General features: G+C 50.2%; 2 protein-coding genes across 3 annotated transcripts; one reads left to right on the top strand and one right to left on the bottom strand.

Moving 5' to 3' along the window:
• Window positions 1–1658: 1658 nt before the first annotated feature.
• FARSA (phenylalanyl-tRNA synthetase subunit alpha) lies at window positions 1659–9111 on the bottom strand. The gene is made up of 13 exons (XM_045852860.1): window positions 8903–9111; window positions 6849–6986; window positions 6661–6759; window positions 6454–6572; window positions 5054–5146; window positions 4845–4973; window positions 4655–4770; window positions 3309–3393; window positions 3119–3218; window positions 2857–3025; window positions 2699–2776; window positions 2436–2550; window positions 1659–2052 (listed from the first exon to the last, which is right to left on the bottom strand). The coding sequence occupies exons 1-13, from the start codon at window positions 9047–9049 to the stop codon at window positions 1914–1916; spliced, it is 1527 nt and encodes a 508-aa protein (XP_045708816.1). The 5' UTR covers window positions 9050–9111; the 3' UTR covers window positions 1659–1913.
• An 18-nt stretch (window positions 9112–9129) lies between these two features.
• Window positions 9130–16553, top strand: CALR (calreticulin). Of its 2 annotated transcripts, none has more exons than XM_045852862.1 (10): window positions 9130–9245; window positions 12570–12718; window positions 13098–13199; window positions 13385–13588; window positions 14148–14242; window positions 14332–14541; window positions 14624–14737; window positions 14823–14966; window positions 15597–15689; window positions 15779–16553. In XM_045852862.1, exons 2-10 carry the CDS (start codon window positions 12628–12630, stop codon window positions 15980–15982), a joined length of 1257 nt encoding a protein of 418 aa, XP_045708818.1. In that variant the 5' UTR covers window positions 9130–9245; window positions 12570–12627; the 3' UTR covers window positions 15983–16553. The 2 variants fall into 2 exon arrangements, with proteins under 2 accessions (XP_045708818.1, XP_045708817.1); XM_045852861.1 differs by lacking the exon at window positions 9130–9245 and adding an exon at window positions 12080–12104.
• The last annotated feature ends 1422 nt before the right edge of the window (window positions 16554–17975 follow it).

Raw genomic sequence — 17975 nt, 5'->3', positions numbered from 1 at the left:
ATGCAGGATGATTTTTTAAAATTTATTTTTCATTTAATTTTTTTGGAAAAATTTATTTATTTTTAGAGAGGGGAATGGAGGGAGAAAAGAGAGGGAGAAACATCGATGTGCGGGTGCCTCTCACATGCCCTCCACTGGGGACATGGCCCGCAACCCAGGCATGTGGCCAGACTGGGAATCAACTAGCAACCCTTTGGTTCACAGGCCAGCACTCAATCCACTGAGCCACACCAGCCAGGGCAGGATGATTTTTATGGTGCATCATTTGTATAATTTTTAAAAACATGCAGAAATGAAACCATGTCTTGGAAAGTAATACATAAAAATAGGAAAAAGATTCAAACATGAGAATGGTAAACACCCAATTTCAGGAGGGAGCAATAACCTCAGCAGGGTGGGGATGAAAGGAACTAGGACAAGCCCATAGGGTCTTCAAACCCATTGGTCACATAGGTCCAAAGCAAATACTATAGTCAATGATCAGATTTGATCCAAGCAAGGGTGGGGTGGAGTGATTCTTCGTTGTTGTTAAATTATGGTTTATATTATACATGTTCTTCACCCTCAGCTATTTTTCAGTAAGGCCTTTACCTTTCTCCACTTCTGTATTTACTTATCACATCTCCAGAGCACCTTCCCCTCATGTCAGCTCCCAAGGACAGGGACCTGAGTCTACTTTGCCCACTACCAAGGCTTCAGCTCATGAACAGTGCTGGAACTTAGGAAGTATGCATTTACTCCACAAATCAGTATTTTTCTGTATGGCTGAATTATTTAATATGAAATAGAGAAAAAGATTTAACTGAGGAGCTATCAGGAGCTTGGTACCCACAGGGTCCTGGGACCAGTGATGCCCACAGCCTCAAGTGACCCCTAACTTCACTGGGTGCACCAGTGGCCTTGTGATTGCCCAAGAAACTCTGTATTTTCAAAAGTGCACTGCCCCTAAAGATGTGAGGTGAGCAACATGGCAGCTGGGATTTGCTTTAAACACTGTACGATGGGAGCAAAGGTACAAAACTGTATCTTCTCTCTATTCTGGGCTTATGAGATTTTTAAAGCAGTTTTGGGGAGGCTAGAGGGATGAACAGGTGGAGCACAGACGACCTGGGTAGTCAGGGTAGTAAAAATACTGTGTGTGATACCGTAATAGTGGATACATGTCATCATCCCTTTGTCCAAACCCACAGAAGGTACAACAGAGTGAACCATTCATTGTTCATGTGCCAATACAGGTTCATCAGTTGTAACAACAGCACGGTTCTAGTGCGGATGTTGATAACGGGGGAGGCTGTGCAGGTGGGAGGGCAGAGGATTATATGGGAAATCTCTGTACCTTCCACTCAATTTTGCTGTGAACCTAAAACTGATCTAAAAATGTGTTTAAAAGAAGGGCGGGGCAGCTTTTAAAAGCTTAGCTTGCTTGCTTGCCCTCCCAAAGAAGAGGGCCTGGTACCAACAGGTGATTGGTAAATGCTTGAAAGAGCTCATCTTTTCCAGGGAAGACTGGATGAGACTGGATGACTGGGAAGCTCTGAGGATCCAAGACCCCATTCCAACATCCCTCCCACTAGTACCCAGGTTTCCCTTCCATCAAGCAGCACTCTGAACTGGGGAGAGCCGACAGAACCCCACCACCCTTAAGGAAAGGCACCATATGAGGACAAATGCCCACTTTATTAGCCAACCTGCAGGGGTCCCTAGGGCCCACCCTCATAGATGGACAGCAGAACAAATGAGCTACCTGCTCCCCTGCCCCTGGGACCCTGAGGCAGGTAGGGAAGAGGAGATACCAGGAGTAGGGCGAGAGCCTCACAGAGGCCTCATAAATACAAGGGGGTCCACTGGCCAGGGATGCAAAGGGATTGGGCAGCAGGGGCTCAGGGTGGACAGCCTGTTCAGGGCGGCCCATGTCACGCAGCCTCCTGTGTCTGTGGGGACGCCTGTTCAGCATCCAGGCGGCACAGGGGGCTGTCGTACACCATCTGCAGGTTCACTTTGTGGCCTACCAGCTCACGGATATTGTTGATGCCGTATTTGATCATCGTTGGACTTAAGAGAGAGAGGGAACACTAGGTCAGGTCCTGTTCTACTTTCACCAGAACCTCTGAGAATTCCTGCCTTCCTCAGAGCAGAAGCTCAAGTCCTCTCTGTGGTCCACAGGGCCCTGATCAATTGCCCTATCACTTCCCTACCTTCTCACTTTCTCCCTGCAGCCAGAAAGGCCTCCAAACACAGCATGCTCCTTCTTCCATGAGGACCCCAGAAGAAGAAAGGGTGTGTGCTACTTATTCACAGCAGAGAACACAGCCCAGAGCAGGTGCTCACTGAAGTTTCTCAATGAATGGATAGTGCTGATGGTCTGCGGGTCCCCACACCTGGAGAGTCATCTAGGCAAAGCAGCCAAGTATGCACTAAGTGGTCTGGGTACTCACCGCTCCAGGGAGAGGCCCCAGGCAATGACTGACACATTCTCAGGGAGCCCCATGGGCAGCAGCATTTCAGGACGGAAGAGCCCAGAGTTCCCAACCTCCACCCACTTCTTCAAGCCTGTGAGGGCAGAAAAAGGATTTGGGTGATGTTGGGCTAGGCAGTGAGTTTGGAAAGCAGGGTGTGGGCTTGGCAGTGAGCGAATCTGGGATAAGAGAAGGCAGCCTCAGACATCCCTCCCTACCATAGTACCAAGTCCCACCCTGACCTTGGTGGTAGCTAAACACTTCCATGCTTGGCTCGGTATAGGGGTTGTAGGCCGGCTTGAAACGCAACTGGGTGATACCTGGGTGGAAGACAAGGCTGGTGACCCAAATATCCTCCTGCAGCCTCACCAACACCACCTGCCCTGGCCTGCCTGCTTACCCAGCTTGGTGAAAAACTCCCGAAGGACGCCCATGAGGTGGCCCAGAGTGAGGCCATGGTCAGCCACAACCCCCTCAATCTGGTGGAATTCGGCCAGGTGTGTGGCATCCAGGGTCTCGTTCCGGAACACCCGGTCAATGGAGAAGTATTTGGCTGGCGTAAAGGGTTTCTGGGGGTGACAGGCAGGCCAAGCCAAGTCATGGGTCAGAAGGTAAGTATGAAGTCCCCTCCCTGTCCCCACACTACCCAGGTGTAGACATACCTTCTGGGCCAGACGGTAGAGGGCACGGGCACTGGCTGCTGTGGTGTGTGTACGCAGCAGATTTTTCCGGGCCTCATCCAGCTTCCAATTGTACTTGTACCTTCAGGGGGAAATCCGGAAGTTCATACTGATGTCCTCAGGTCCCCAACTTCCTTCCCCACAACACCCTGAAGTCCTGGTCCTGCCTCACCCTTGTGAGCCATAGCCACCCTGGGAATGGGTCCGCTTGACCCGATGCACGTAGTCCATGGGGAGCTGCAGGGCCTCAGCTGGATCTGGGAAGGACAGAGCATCACCCAGTCAGTCATGTAGGATTTCTTAAACAGCCACTGCAAGAGGACAGACAGTAACAGGTGCAGCTCCCACCCTCACCTGCCACTGCAGCGAGAGGGCATCCAGGAATCCCTGAGTCAATCATACGCCTGTCTGCTTAGAACCTTCCATAGCTCCCATCTTACTGCGAGAAAAAGCCAAAGTCTCCTCTGTGGCCCTGAGTCAACTCCCTGCCCTTGTCCCTCCCAATCCTAATTCATCACTTCCTCCAGTCATAGAGCCTCCCAGCTGATCTGTGAGCATACCAGGGGCAGGAAGTGATGCCTCAGGGCCTTTGCACTCGCCATTCCCTCTTCCTGGAACTTCCCTTCCCCAGATATAGGTCATTCTCAGCCTCCTTTGGTCTTTGCTTAAGCAAAAACTTGAAAACAAACAAACAAACAAAACCCCTGACAGCTCCTCTTCCATGCCGATTTCGCCCACTGCATTTACTGCCATCCTGCGTAACTGCAGTTTCAACTTATTCAGGATTTATCACATGTCTCCCCTACCAGGATGCAGGTCTCACCAGGTCAAAGACTTCTGTCTCATTCATGTCAACCCAGGTGTTGAAAAGAAACCTTGGCACACAGGAGGAGCTCAGCAACCATTTGTTGTGGGATGTGTAAATTCTTAAGATCCCCTTTTAGAGATGCAATTTTGGTGTGCCAGAAAAGCTCCACCACTTACAAGCTGTGGGATCCTGAGCAATGTAGTTCCCTCTCTGAGCCCTAGCGTCCTTATAAGGAAGAGGGGCTGAGAGTATTACTTTCTGTAGTTGGCAGGAAGATTAGAAGAGCAATTAGCGTATAGGAAGTGCTTAGTAAGTTTGGGGTGCTGTGACAATAACAATGGCAATGATGCTGTTGATCCTAGCCAGAGAATGGGGATTTACTGGTCTCACCGGACCTCCTCCTCCTGGTGGGAGAGACAACCACTGTGGAAAGCCATTCAATTTCAAACAGCACTAAGAACTGTTAAAAAAAAGAAATGAATGGGGGACAAGGCGTGTCAGGAATGTTTCTCTAAGGTGACACGTGAACATTTGACGTCAGAGCCCACTATGAAGTTCCAGGAGAAAATGGTGGTCAGCAGAAGGCACAGCAGAGGCAGTGCCCTGAAGTGGTCAGGAGGACAGGTGTAGTTTATTCTGTAAAAGGGTACACCAACCCCAAAGGCTCTGCCCAGGCCCAACACCTCTGATGACATGGCGGGCCCACCCACCTTTGAGGAAGAAAGTGTCATGCTGGTCTCGTGCTGGGTGCTGCTGGGGCTGGAAAAGTGCATCAAAATTCCAGAAGGAGCTTTCAATGAAGTTGTCAGTTGGCATCTCAGTGAACCTGGTGGGAGATGTGGCCTGACTACCCTGCCTGTACCCAGGGCTGGCCCAGCCCCACCCCAGCCCCATGCTCACCCCATCTCCAGAAATATCTGGCGGAACTGGGTACGGACTTTTAGCAGGGGGTGCAAGTGGCCGCTGTCAAGGAGGATGCCGTGGGCTGAGAAATTGTAGGGCTTGAAGGTCCGGTCCCGCCAGGAGCCGCTGTGGATGGGGACACAGGGTACATAGTCCTGGTGGGCACTATCCACCCCATTAACTCTTGACCCTGGGGCTGCCCGTACCTGGAGATCATCTCTGGACTCAGATCTGTCTCCTGCTTGGAGACGCTGGTGCTGAAGGCACTGCCTTTGCTCACCCAGTAGGTCTTCAGGGTCCTGAGGCCAGAGGAAGGAAGGGGACATCACTGTCAACTTCTTCACTCAATCTTCCAAATGATGCTGACCCCAACACCACCCACCAAGTCACTCTGCTTTCTCTTCTTTTTCTTTGTTGATTTTAGAGGAGGGTAGGGGGGAGAGAGAGGAAAAGGGACTGAGAAACATCATTTGGTTGCCTCCCATATGTGCCCTGACTGGGGACTGAATCCATAACCTAAGTATGTACCCTGACTGGGAATTGAACTGTGACCTTTAGGTGTACGGGACAACGTTCCAACCAAGGCACACCAGCCAAGGCTGCTTTATTTTTTCCCTGATATTTAATGGCACCCGGAAATTCTTTTATTTGGCCCCCACCTATATCCTGAGTTCATTAACTTATTCATTCAACAAGCACTTATTGAGAACTTAGTGTTCAAGGCACTAAGCCTGTTCAAGGCACTAAGCACACAGCTGGTATCTGACTGGCATGGCTCAGTGGGTTAAACATTGTCCTGAAAACCAAAAGATCGCAGGTTCAATTCCTGGTCAGGGCAGGTGCCTGGGTTGTGGGCCAGGTCCCTTGTTAGGGGTGTGCAGGAGGCAACCAACCTGTTTCTCTTCCTCTTTTTCTCCTTCCCTTCCCCTCTCTCTATAAAGTATATAAATAAGTAAAATCTTTACAAAAAGAAAAGCATACAGTTAGGAGTGATAATAACAGGTAAAGCTTACATAGATAAACGTATCCTATTCCAGTTCTGTTCCACTGAAGTCACCCCACAATCTTGTGAAAAGGGGCCATTTTACAGATGAAAAAACTGAATCCTAGAAAGATTAAGTGCTTAGCCAAGGTCACAGAGCTAGGAAGTGGCAGAGCTGGGACTTGGATTGGGCAGCCCACCTCCATTCAGTATCTGCTGAAAGGGGACTCAACCCTGTGAGAGCAGAGAACCTAGCTGTCCAGGTCCCAGAATTCAATCAATTTCAGACAGTGTTTACGACTGTGAAAGAAATAAACAGAGACTAGGAGTGACTGGCTTTTGTGGAACTTGCAGGGAGAAAAGGTAGCTCCTGTGACACGAGTAGGGGCTGAATGCTGGAACCTGCCTTGAAGATCAGCAGGAATATCATTCTTGACAGAAGGCAGAGCAAATGCCAAGGCCCTGAGGTGGCATGGGCCTGACCTGTGTGCTTGACAACTATAATGTGAAGAGGGGCTGACAAAATCATGGCCAAGTGTGGTCAGAATAGCTCTCCCTCCCCTTCTCTTATCCCAGGGCCACACAGGTGACATAGGTTAGAGCGTGGAGGTGGTCACCACTCACACTTCAGTCAGCAGCTTCCTCTTCTTGAGCTCACTCTTTTCCTTTTCGCTCAGTTTCTCAGCCTGCCCGCTCCGGACCAGCTGGAGCCGCCGCTGCACCTCATCTTCCACACTGTTCACCTGCCGCCATGATGAGATGGATAATGGGATGATGGTTGTGAGTGGCTGTGAGGGTCAGAGGTCTACCTGCTCACCTATAGAGACTCACCACTCGGAACACCCGGGGCCCATCAGCAGCACTCTTGTCCACACGGATCCATTTGCTGGACATGGCCTTGCTGAAGCCCACCTTGCCACTGGGCAGTCGCTGGGGGAGCAAGGCTGCAGTGAGGGGGCACAAGGGCCACCTTCACCCCATCACCTCCCTAGGCTCTGCCCGCCCACCCATGGCCCTACCATGAGCTCACTCTGGGCCAGGCCCTCGGGGGGCACACTGTGAAACACACGGGCCTCATGGCTGCCCTCTCGGGCAATCTCCTCGCCCTCAGCAGTAAGCTCCCAGCGCTTGGTGGAGCGTAGCTCAGCCTCGATGATCTGCAGGAAAAAGAAGGCAGGGGCAGGGTTAGTGCCAGGTGCCCTCTTGTCACAGCACTGGAGCCAAGGTCAAAGCATAACCCCTAAGGCTGGCTTCACATCCCAGCTGCCCCTCTTCCCAGCCAAGTTATCTCCCCTTGCTGAGCCTCAGTTTCCCTTCTATGACACAGGGATAACAATAAATATGATTCATACTTCCCAGGGTGAAGTAAAGTACTAAGAGTGTTGCCTGGCAGAAGAGAAATTCTATCCTTTTTGAATGTAGGGAAGATTTTTTTTCTAAACTTGGGGAAGACTTTTAAGGTCTCAGATGAACTGACTTGTCTTCATGTTTATGTGTGCCTATCGGGCCTGAAGAGTCAGAGGAAGGTCCTGGAGGTCCACATTATACATAGGAACTTGAGGCCCCACGATGAGAATGGGGTTCAGGTCATACAGGCAGGGGCAAGGCTGTGTGGGGCCCACATGTCCTAGCTCCCCCTTCAATCTAATTTTCAGCTCTGCTCCTCACTTGCTATGTGACCTCAGGAAAGGTGCTCAACTTCCATGAACAAGTTTTCTTATCCATGAGAGCAGGGTGTGGTGGTTCAACCTCACTGGGTTGTTCTAAAGAGCAACAGAACTAATACAGAAAGCAATACAGAACTAATACACTTAGCAAGCAGAGTGTTTAGCATGCAGCAATTACTGCATAAATTCTATTGCTATTATTATCACAATTGTTGTTAAACTGAACCATATTAAACCTTGCATTATTCAATCCTCTGTGACTTACACAAATGCCAATTTCACATCAGTCAAGATACTGTCACCCCACACACCATAGCTTCAATCCCTTCTCTGAACTGACAGACCTGGGCACTGCGGCCTGAGCTCCTAATTTCAAATCCAGGTTTGACTGTCCCTTCTAGTGACACTGATCAAATTACTGACCAGTATTTAGGAGTGGTCACATCTGCAAAATGGATAACAACACTACCATCAACCTACGGAAATGGCAAGGATTGAATGACAAATAAAGCTGAAACCAGAGTGGGGCACAAAACATAAGTTTGATGAATGAACAGCCCAGATATGTTTTCCGTGTCTTCCCTTCATGGATCCAGCCTCCAGGATGGCCCACAGGCCCCTCCTGTGAATGCTCCATAACCCTTCACTTATATAAGTGGGAAAGCTGGGCTTCATTCGTGCTCCCCTTGCCTTGCCATGAATCTCGCTTCATTCCCTCTCCTAAATCACCTCTCCATTCCAGCTGCCACCCTACAATCAGACACCATGCCCTCTAGTTTGGGGATGTGCCAGTCTCTGCCCTCATCTTGGATCCTGCCCCTACCAGTCCTTCCCAAGAGTGATGCAGGCAGCACACACATCTGACTACCCAGCTTCTGTCCTGGTTCCCTACCAACCTGTGAGAGACCTGAAAGCCTTTGCAAATTCTAGCTCTGTGGTCTCTCTCACCTCTCACCCTCTGACACCCCCCCCCCCCACCACTGCCAACTCCATATTGACCTCTAAAGTGCCATGGCTTTCCTCCTCGATGCAGAGATCCAACTCAGCTGCCATTTCCTCTGGGATTCCGTCCCTTCCCCCAGACTGGGTCATCTGCTACCTCTGGGTTCCCTGTGACTCCTCCATTATTCAGGTTGCGTGAGTACTTACCCCGTTAGACCGCAGTCTCCGTGAGGGCAGCGACTGCGTCTTCCTTGTCCACCATAGTAACCACCCCCGCCCCAACGTGGATAGTGCTCTCAACAGACGTTTCCTGCTTGAGGAACGTCGGTGTGCCCGGACCCTCACTTCGGAAGTTCCCGACTCCCTGCCCTCGCATCCCGAATTGAATTCATAAAGTTATCCCTAACCAGGCCAAAGGGAGTTTGCTCTGGAGGCAGGTGCTCAAGTGAGGAGGCCCGGCTCACCTCGCCCAGCGCCTGCAGGCTCTTCACTGCGCCCACCACGGCCTGGTGCTCCACGCCCAGCTCGGCCGCCAGATCCGCGCTATCCAGGCCGCCATCGGCCGCCTCCAGCCGCTTCAGCAACACTTCCGCCACCGGACCATCCGCCATGGCTGTTGCCGGGTCGCTCAGCGTGTGAGGCCCCGGGCCAGAAACACCGGAACCGGAACCGGCTCCAGAACGACGGGAACCGGAACCAGCGCCGAAGCGTGCACGGCCATCTTGAATGTGGCTGGTCGTGTTGCAGGTCCCAGGGCCTCGCCATCTTGAGTGTGTCAATTGAACGTTAAAGCGTGGAAGAAGCTCGGTGAGTCCTTACCTTGGCCTTAGGTGGCCTTGTAGTATTTGCTTGACTCGAGAGGTCAAATTGATTGACCTCAAGGAGAGGATCAGAGCGTTGTTTTAAGTTTCATTCAACCCCAACTGCAGCGGGCTGTATGACCTTGGACTTCCTCCTTCTCTTTGCCTTGGAACCTTTAATCCTTCTGGGATTGTCTTGCACTCTAGAGCTGATCATTCTGCTGTTGTCAACTACTTTTAAATTTCCAAAGGGAGGCTCGGTAGGGACCATCCCCATTTATAGAGGGGAGAAGGACTCACCTAATAATAGCCCAGATAGCAGCTAACCTGCATGGACATCCAACTGTGTGCCCAACCCAGTGTTAACTGCTTCTGGTGTTGGATTCCATTTCCTCCAAAACTTTATGATGTAGACACTGATACAAGCCCCATTTCACAGATGCAAAAGCTGATGCTCAGAGGGAGCTGTGATTTGCACATGGCTCTACAAGGAGCTGGCAGAGATGGAAGTCAGAAATTGTAAACACTCCAGATTCCACCCAACCCCCTACCTCATGCTCTGCAATCAATGCCAGGGCAATAATGCATGGTCTAAATCAGCACTGGCCTAAAGATATGTAATAAGAGACACAAATGCAATTTTAAATTTTCTAGCAGCAACGTTAAAAACAAAATGGGTAAAATTAATTTGAAGAACTGCTATGTTCATTTATGACTTGAACACTTAATATAACATTACTAATGAAATAGTTTACAATTTTCCGTACTAAGCCTTAACAATCTGATGTGTATTTTAATTTTTAAAATGCTTTTAATTATTTAAAATTGATTTGAGAGAAAGAAACATTGATTTACTGTTCCACTTATTCATTCATTGGTTGACTTTTGCATGTGCCCTGACTGGGTATTGAACCAGCTCCCTTAGCATATGGGTATGATGCTCTAACCAAATGAGCTACCTATCCAGTCCAATATGATGTGTATTTTATTTTATTAAGATTTTATTTATTTTTAGAGAGAGGGGAAGGGAGAGAAGCATCAATGTGCAAGAGAAATATCAATTGGTTGCCTCTCACATGCCCCCAGTTGGGAACCTGGCCCACAACCCAGGTATATGCCTTGACTGGGAATCAAACCAGTAACCTTTTTGGTCCACAGGCCTGCACTCAATCCACTGAGTCACAGCAGCCAGGGTTGATGTGTATTTTACACTTATATTACATTTCAGTTTGAATTAGTCACATTTCAAATGGTTATATGTGGCCAGCGGATGCTATTTAGACAGCCCAAGTAATTCTAATCCCAGATCTGCCACTTAATGTCATTCAAATCTCTTAATCTTGCTGCACTTCAGTTTCCTCACTTGGATGGAGATAATATGAGCCCAGGTTATTGTGAGAACTGTGAAAGTGCTCACACATTATGCAGTATTTGTTAATACTAAATTGAATGTGCATTGTATGTCAGGCACTATGCTAAGCAGTATCCCTTTAGTCATTTAGCCATCACAATTGTTATTTGAACCTAGAAAATGGGGTTACTAATATCCCCCAACCCTGACCCTACAGTGAAGTCCTGATTTAAAAAGAATTCAGAATTCATTTCTCAAAGTCCCTTCTTTCCTTCAAAGCGCTTTCCCCATTTTAAAAAAAATTTAATTTCTTCAAGCATCCTTCCTTCTGCCACAGATCAAATAGGTTTTAAGCCTGTTCTGTCAGGTGCTGCAGGGGACACTGGGGGATGGTGAAGTCAACAAGACAAGCACAGTGTCTACCTTTATGCGGGAAGCACCAAATCCATGTGTCCATTGCACTTGGTGAAAGGGAGGGAAGACAGGGTCAGTGGCAGGCCTGGAGTGATCACCCCGGACTTGGGGCTTCTCCTAAGGTGGTGCCAGGTTGGGCCATACTGGACACTGCATGGGGGAGGGAGCAGAATCCCAATTTCTCCAAAACCCCTCATTTCTCCCTTTTCTGAGTCTCCACTACTAGTGGGAAAGCACCCCTTCCTCATCGCTTTTGCGAAGATTCCCCAGCTCCTCCTTTTCCGCGGTCCACTCCCCGGTTTCTAGGCCCAGCACCTCTTTGTTCAGAGTTTGGGAAACCCCCTAGCCCTTCTTCCTCCTTCCTGAAGACTGCCCCAAGCTGGCACTAACGAGGTTCTGGCTTCAGAAGACTCTAGACTCAGGGGACCTGCGCCTCTCCCTTAGACCTTATCTACTCTACCATCTGTCTCTTTTTTCCTCCCCAACGGAACCCCCTGCCCTCTCAACTTTAGCCGTTTAATTGCAAAAGCCAGGCCGTTTGTGGGAGACCACAAAGAGCGACCCCTTTCATTTACCGGCGGGGGTGGAGGGGGTTGAGGGAGGGGTGGTAAAGGAGAAGCAGGTTGCAACTAAAGGACTGCCCTAACCCGGCCCTAGGAATTACAGCCTAGAGTCATATCTTCGAGTTTTCTGGGCTTCCTTCCCTCTGTCCCAGGATATTCTTGAAAACTTTGAAAGCACTTCTGGTGGGCAGCAGCTGCCGAGGGTCACTCCTTCTGGCCTTTCAAGAGCTCCTGTGACATTAGAGGCTAAGTGACTTGCCCCAGGTCATACAGCAGCAGTCTGCCAGGGTAGCAGGCACTAGGAGCCGCATGTCAGAGACAGCTGGCACTCTCTCTGCCGGCCTGCATGACTTTGACGCCATGGTGAAGTGTTAAGTGAAGCCCCAGAGCCTAAGCACCTGGTGGTCTCTGCCTCATCCTGGGGCGCAAGCGGTAGGAGAGAGAGGGAAAGCCCGAAACAGAGAGCGCGTCGTAATGAGTCCCCCAAATGCGGGTAGAAAACGTTGCCTACATCTCTCCGCAGAATGGATTCGAGGAGGTGAGGCTGGGGCTGGGGCTGGGGCTGGGGCGGGGGCGGGGGCGGGGGCCGGGGCGGGGGCACGGCCCTACTTGTGTAGAGTCACACCTGCGCTCGCGCGAGTTCTTTAAATTTCCAGATCCCGAGCTACGCGCGCAGGCGAGGTAGAGGTTGGGCCGACGTCTGGTCACATGACCTGGCCTGAGGGGCTCGAGGCCCCTACTTCACCAGTGGGTGTCTCCCACAACGCGTGGTCGACACTCATTGGCCAGTAGTGAGGCCAATAGAAATCGGCCATCTGGGAACCCTGCGTTCCTAGGCACAGCCTAACTTGCTTAGCTGAGGAGAGCCCAATGGAAAGTCAGAGTCGTGGCCATTGACCAATGAAAGGCATGGAGGGCGGGCCAAGAGGGAGGGCCAGGTTGGTTTGAGGGGCGGTCGTGTATAAAAACTCACGGCCAGCTCCAACATCCGTCCCTACTGCAGAGCCGCTGTTGGGGAAGTGAGTTGCAGGGTCCACGCGCCGCCGCCCCCTCGGCCCGCCATGCTGCTACCCGTGTCGCTGCTGCTTGGCCTTCTCAGCCTGGCTGCCGCCGAACCCATTGTCTACTTCAAGGAGCAGTTTCTGGACGGAGGTAACTCCTGGCCCCTCTTCGAGGCCGCCCCGACAACGCGACCGGCCCCCCAGCCCAGATCTGCGTAGTCGCCTCTAATTACTGCTCAGAGGGCCAACACGGTGGCCCCAAGGACTAGAGCTTCAGGCGATCCTTCTTTTCACGTCCCGGGGGAACAAGGAGGGTGCAGCGGCCTCCCGCAGCAGCATTTAGGATTCGTCCGAGGATTTCTTAAGCCACCGGAGGTGTCAAACTGGAGATTGGGGTGGGGGCACTCAGGGATTTCCTTCTTGACTACAACAGTTTGTGGCTCCTGGAAGATGTGTTTGAGCTGCGGTGGAGTTGGTGGGTGGGGGAGGAATCAGCACGGTCGCGCTGACCTGCTCCTCTGATCCCTCAGACGGGTGGACCAACCGCTGGGTCGAATCCAAGCACAAGTCGGATTTTGGCAAATTCGTCCTCAGTGCCGGAAAGTTCTATGGTGACCTGGAGAAAGATAAAGGTAAGAGCCTGAGGCTGGGTGCTGAAGTCCAGGAGGACTTCCTGGAGGAAGCCCTAAGTCACTGACAGCCTGGGCATCCCCAGGAGTAGGGCAAGCAGAGGAAGGGGAATGGTTGTCTGAATCTTTGAACCTTACGGTTCCTGGGGATTGGGGCCAGCTGTGACCTCAATACTATTCTCCGCTAGGGCTGCAGACGAGCCAGGATGCCCGCTTTTACGCCCTGTCCACCAGATTTGAACCTTTCAGCAACAAAGACCAGACGTTGGTGGTGCAGTTTACTGTGAAACATGAACAGAATATCGACTGTGGGGGCGGCTATGTGAAGCTATTTCCAAAGAGTTTGGACCAGGCCGACATGCACGGCGACTCTGAATACAACATTATGTTTGGTGAGTGGCCCGCCGTGGTGCTGACCTCTGATTAGAGGGAGACTGAGACCCATCCATGGTTCCTTATAGCCCATGAAAGGTAGTTTTGAGAGCCTGGGAAACACATTGTCAGGCTTTCCTTTGAAGGGGAAATTGAGAGGGTAGTCACAGCAGCAATAGTTGCATGGTTATTGTTGGTCTAAAGCTGTTAATTTGTGTGACTTTAGGTAGGTATTTTTCAGTTTTACAAGTGAGGATACTGAGTTCTATGGCTTGCGTGTTTTTTTTCAATTTTGCACACATTACCCCTTAGAGATAGTGAGGTAGTCAAGGTCTGAATCCTGTCTTTCGAGTCTTAATGGATTTGAATTTAAAAACCAGGTTTTTTTGACTTGGAGTGGTGAACACATAATACAATATATAGATGGTTTTTAATAGAATTGTATACCTGAAACCTACATAATTTTATTAACCAATGTCACCCCAATTCAGTTTCCTTAAAAAAGAAGTCTTCCTGTTGAAAATAGGATTTGGGGGGTGGGGTGCCTCTGGCCCTTAACTGGAACTGCTTCTCACCTAGGCCCTGATATCTGTGGTCCTGGCACCAAGAAGGTTCATGTCATCTTCAACTACAAGGGCAAAAACGTGTTAATCAACAAGGATATCCGTTGCAAGGTGCGCCTGGGTTTGGTGACAAATGGCTGTCTGGGGTAGGCTCAGTGGCCAGTCTAGTGGGCGGGGCCATTCACTTCTGCCTTCTTCAGGATGATGAATTCACACACCTGTACACACTGATTGTGCGGCCTGATAACACCTATGAGGTGAAAATTGACAATAGCCAGGTGGAATCGGGCTCCCTGGAAGATGATTGGGACTTTCTGCCACCCAAGAAGATAAAGGATCCTGATGCTTCAAAGCCCGAAGACTGGGATGAGCGGGCCAAAATTGATGACCCCACAGACTCTAAACCTGAGGTTGGTATTTGGACAGGGGCTCCCCACCACAGAGGGGGTGGTGGATAGCTAGGCCAAATCTTACCTTTTCCTGTACTCTCAGGACTGGGACAAGCCTGAGCACATCCCTGACCCCGATGCTAAGAAGCCTGAGGACTGGGATGAAGAGATGGATGGAGAGTGGGAACCACCAGTGATTCAGAACCCAGAATACAAGGTTATCCTGGGGCTTCAGGCAGAATGGGGGTGCATAGAGGGGAGCATGCTGACTTCCACTCATCTCCAGCCCCCTTCTTCTGTAGGGCGAGTGGAAGCCCCGGCAGATCGACAACCCAGATTACAAGGGCACTTGGATCCACCCAGAGATCGACAACCCCGAGTACTCTCCTGATAGCAGTATCTATGCCTATGAAAACTTCGCCGTGCTGGGCCTAGACCTCTGGCAGGTGCGATGTGGAGGAAACAGGAGGATTGCTAGGGGATCTCAAATGCTTGGGATCACCTGGTAGGAAAGGGACAGGAGTAGAAGTCAATCCTAGGCAGTTACAAGCCTAAAATGGTGATTTTTCAGAAGAATTTCCTGGTCATTGTGGAGTTTTCACAGTACTCCCTTTGAGGTTCTGTATACTTTGTGCTATGCACTCCCTGAAGAACCTTTGTCTGAACCAGCTCATTAAATTCCTCCTAGAAGGTGATTAGATAGCCCCATTAGGGACCAAAATTTCTTTTGGTGGGCGGGGGACACACCAGATTTTTGTCTGTTCTGTTCACTGATGTACCTTCTGTACCTAGAACTTGGCACATAGTAGGTACTGGAAAGACAGTTGTATATGGGGGTAAAGTGAGACCTCATGTAGATGAAGAAACTGAGGTGCATAGAAGTCACCAATCCAAAGAAATATAGGCAGGAAATAGCAGGTTTGAACCAAGGTTTGGTTCAAACCTCAAACCTTTGGTTTGAAACAAGTCAGCCTGTTTCTCAAATCATAATTTAAACTGTGGCATTGTGTAGTGGTTATGGAACCCAAGGCTGGGGCCATGGGGTGATCCCCTCTGACCATACATTTCTACCCCAGGTTAAGTCTGGCACCATCTTCGACAACTTCCTCATCACAAACGATGAAGCATATGCTGAAAAGTTTGGCAACGAGACATGGGGTGCCACAAAGGTGGGATTAGGGTCCACTTGTGGGCTGGGGTGAGGGCAGGCAGGGCTGGTAGATGGGGGCCAGGCCCTGAGTGTGTGGTCTGTGTGCAGGCAGCAGAAAAGCAAATGAAGGACAAGCAGGATGAGGAACAGAGGCTGAGAGAGGAGGAGGAGGACAAGAAGCGCAAGGAGGAGGAGGAGGCGGACAAGGATGATGACGAAGAGGACAAAGATGAAGATGAGGAGGAAGAGGACGATAAAGAGGAGGAGGAAGAGGAAGATGCTGCTGCTGGCCAGGCCAAGGATGAGCTGTAGGGGCCACGCCACTGCTTCCAGGGCTGGACTGAGGCCTGAGCGTGCCCGCCACAGAGCCAGTTGCGCCAAATAATGTCTCTATGAGACTGGAGAACTTTCCTTTTTTTTCCAGGCGGGTTCCAATTTGGGGTGGATTTGGTATTGTTCCCCCCACCTTGTTTTTTTTTTTTTTTCTCCCCCAATTGGTGTTTTGTCTCTGATTCTCCTTCGGCCCTTATCTTTCTTGACATCTTTGCCTTCCTTTGTCCCCTGCTTTCCCCTGATCCCTTAATTCCCCCTCCAACCTGGGGGTATGGGGGTTGTGGAGGAGAAGCCCCAGGCCCAAGATTCCATCTGTTCTTTCTGGAGCCCAGAGGGGAAGCAGGAGATGAGGATGGTGCCCCCAGCCCCCCAGCACTGAGGAAGAATGGGGCTCCTAAGTCCTGAGCTCTGATACCCCCCAACTCCTCCCTTCTTCCTCTGCCTCCAGGACTGGGCCACTTCTGGGTGGGGCATTGGGTTCCAGCTCAGCTCACACTGAGAATGTAAGAACTACAAACAAAATTTCTATTAAATTAAGTTTTGTGTCTTCTTCCTGTGTCTTCTTCTGGGGGAAGACAGACATCAGGAAACCAAAGATGGCTTTTTTTTTTCCGGGGTTGACTTCGGTAAGACTAATTTCTCAGCCACTAAAGAATTAGCTGAATGTCCCACAGGGTTACAGGGGCCTTCATTTACCCCCACAAAGCACTGGGAGAAGGGAACTAAGAGCCATTACAAATATTCCAGGTATTAACTCACTGAGTCCTTGCACCAAACTGGTGAATTTCTAGTACCAGTTTGGTCTGATGAGAGGATAGGTCCAGAATATAGTAAGTTGGGGCAGGGATTTAACCCCACACCTTAAGACACTCTCATACCATCTATTTTATACAATCATATGTACCTCTTAACCTATTATGGAGTAAGACTACATAGAGTCGGATGGTGGTGAAAGCCATTCCTCTTACAATCTGGAAGACTGGGCTTCTGAGACTGGCTTAGGCCTGCTCTGTTGGGGTCCACAAGGCTGCCACTAAAGTCCAGTAGGTAGCTGGCAGCTGATGACCTTGTTGCAGGAGAGGTAAGAAACCCTGAAATGGGCCCAACCTGCTCTGGTGGAATCTTCTAAGCTCAGGTCTCGAAGTGAAGGGAGAAACAGCAGGACTTGGTTACCTTGGTTACAGTTGGGCAGGTGAGGTTCTTTGTGACTGCCTGGTTCCAGGCTAGGGTGTTTGGATGTGACCTGTGAAACGAGCAGGTTCAGAGAGAGGTAAGGGACAGTTCAGGATGGGGGCATTTCCACCCAGTAGCTGGGAGATAAGCCCAGCCTCACCTTTAACCGGCCCCCAAAACACCATCTTCAGCTTTGGCTAAGCAGCCAGCCCCTCAAGTCTATTACTTGGATGGGCCTCCAAGCTTCCCTCCTGGGCCCTGTGGCTGAGCCCCACCCCTTTGAGAAGCCTCCCGGGATTGGTAATATCCAGGGCAAGTTTATGAAGAGACCTGTATTTGATGTAGGGAGTGGCTTGAAAATTAACATCTTCCTTGAATACTTTTGGGGTCAGACTTGGAGACAGTGGAGTGAGCAAAGTGGTTGGGGAAGCAGCAGAGGTGGCCAAATGCATTTTTGAATTTTTATTTAATTGGTGACCTTTCAAGTATCCAGTCCTAAGTACTGCTTTCAGGGCCTAATGAGGTTTCTGTTAGGGTGCCCGAACCAGAATAAAACTCAATGGGAACATGCAAAAAAACTGAACAAAAACTATGGAGAAATACAAGTATCTATGACAAGTACATGAAAATTTTTGTTCAATGTCAAAAAAATGAAACTCCTAAGGGTCAAAAGTAGGGTCTTGGGAGCCATTTTGAGGCCTTATGACGTCACTGCTAAGGACATGACGTCACTCGCAAGAAGCCACAGGACCTGTGTGCGGTCCGAATGAGAGTGCTCCGCACTCCCGCCCCACCCCCG

Source organism: Phyllostomus hastatus, unplaced genomic scaffold, assembly GCF_019186645.2.
Source record: "Phyllostomus hastatus isolate PE091 unplaced genomic scaffold, TTU_PhHast_1.1 phas_contig_98, whole genome shotgun sequence".
NCBI classification, from domain to species: domain Eukaryota; kingdom Metazoa; phylum Chordata; class Mammalia; order Chiroptera; family Phyllostomidae; genus Phyllostomus; species Phyllostomus hastatus.
This window is presented reverse-complemented; position numbering and strand designations above follow the sequence as displayed.